Source organism: Hylaeus volcanicus, unplaced genomic scaffold (assembly GCF_026283585.1).
Source record: "Hylaeus volcanicus isolate JK05 unplaced genomic scaffold, UHH_iyHylVolc1.0_haploid 13294, whole genome shotgun sequence".
Lineage (NCBI taxonomy): Eukaryota > Metazoa > Arthropoda > Insecta > Hymenoptera > Colletidae > Hylaeus > Hylaeus volcanicus.
In genome coordinates this window covers 1-1,339 of record NW_026531370.1, presented here as the reverse complement: position 1 = coordinate 1,339, position 1,339 = coordinate 1, and the positions used below count along the sequence as shown (strand labels likewise).

The window sequence follows — 1,339 nt, the reverse complement described above, 5'->3', positions numbered from 1 at the left end:
TTCCGGAGGTTTAAAATATCTTAGTCGCATTGTTTATTTTTTTTTTTGGTCTTTACTTTCTAAGAAATTTTGGTCATGTTTATATCTATTACCAAAGTAATGTGGATTTATGTTTGTCTCTAAATGTAGATAAAAGTCTGCACAAGTGGTTGAGAAAAACTGTAAATGTTTTCTGTAGCTATCTGCTAACTTTCCTTGTGAAATTCAGAATGGGTCACTTTGACTGCTTCGTGAACCTAGTGTTAAACACAATTCCATTCAAGTACTTCCGCGAATAAATTCTGAAGTACAGAAGTATTGCTAGTGAAAAATATTAACGTTTTCCGTCTCGAACTGTTGTCGTACTTACACGGTACAGATTCAAAGAGAACGATATTATAACCACTAGAATTGCTATTAAATACGCCAGCATGGTCTGCTTTGCAACCGCTTCGATGATTCTGTTCATGCGAACATAAAACGACACGGTAGATTGTAAAATTTTATGCACGATAGAACAGAGTGTGTTCAGTAATAAAAGCAAAGCTCAGAAAATTCGTAACAAAGTTAACAATAATTTTACCCACTCAATAGATTTCATATGCGTTTCCACAACATCGCGAATCTTAGCTTCATTCAAAGCGTTACGGTTTGGAAAGGCAATCTGTTTGATCGCTTTATTAACAGCGTGTCGTATTCGATAACTAGGAAAGTAAACATATATTAGTAACATCTGGTGAATTTGTTATCAGATAACTGGCATTTTGAAATATAAGTGTGTACCTAGTAATTTTAAATAGTCCACAAACATAATAAGCCATGACACTGAGCGTCGACTCGGTAACTGATATCACCAGTAATCCGATTATACTATTAAATAGTATATGTAGGGATATAAAATGTACATACTTGTCGTGTTGAGCTATAAATCCAAGAAATTTTATACCCTCCGAACGGGTTACATTGTGGGATAACAAAATTTGAATCCATACTGGGAACGATAACACTATACAAACGCTGACGATACCAAAACACGACACTCCTGAAAATTAGAATAATTATTAAATAAAAACAATCGTAGGCTGATTCATAAGAATTATTCTCGCGTAATATCGAAAGAGACATATTTGTTTATCTTACGCAAGTAGATCAAGACTAAACGTCTCGAAGCAGCGATGTGATTCATTAGTATGTTCTGTTCGTCTATATTTTTGAGCTTACTGCAATCATTGCTTATGCTACCATATATAAACCTCATCTGCGCTCAAACATAAAACAATTAAAATCGTCGCATATCTGCTTAACGACTATAAATTTATCAAGTGGCGAGTTTGGTGCATTTAATGATAAGAAATCGATT

The 1,339-nt window shown here is 34.1% G+C and overlaps 1 protein-coding gene across 2 annotated transcripts; it reads right to left on the bottom strand.

Moving 5' to 3' along the window:
- Positions 1 to 6: 6 nt before the first annotated feature.
- Positions 7 to 1,328, bottom strand: LOC128882102 (uncharacterized). 2 transcript variants are annotated; one of them, XM_054133667.1, is made up of 5 exons: positions 1,120 to 1,328; positions 763 to 1,021; positions 567 to 683; positions 350 to 440; positions 7 to 236 (listed from the first exon to the last, which is right to left on the bottom strand). In XM_054133667.1, exons 1-5 carry the CDS (start codon positions 1,235 to 1,237, stop codon positions 186 to 188), a joined length of 636 nt encoding a protein of 211 aa, XP_053989642.1. In that variant the 5' UTR covers positions 1,238 to 1,328; the 3' UTR covers positions 7 to 185. The 2 variants fall into 2 exon arrangements, with proteins under 2 accessions (XP_053989642.1, XP_053989643.1); XM_054133668.1 differs by having other exon boundaries at positions 889 to 1,021.
- Positions 1,329 to 1,339: the final 11 nt, after the last annotated feature.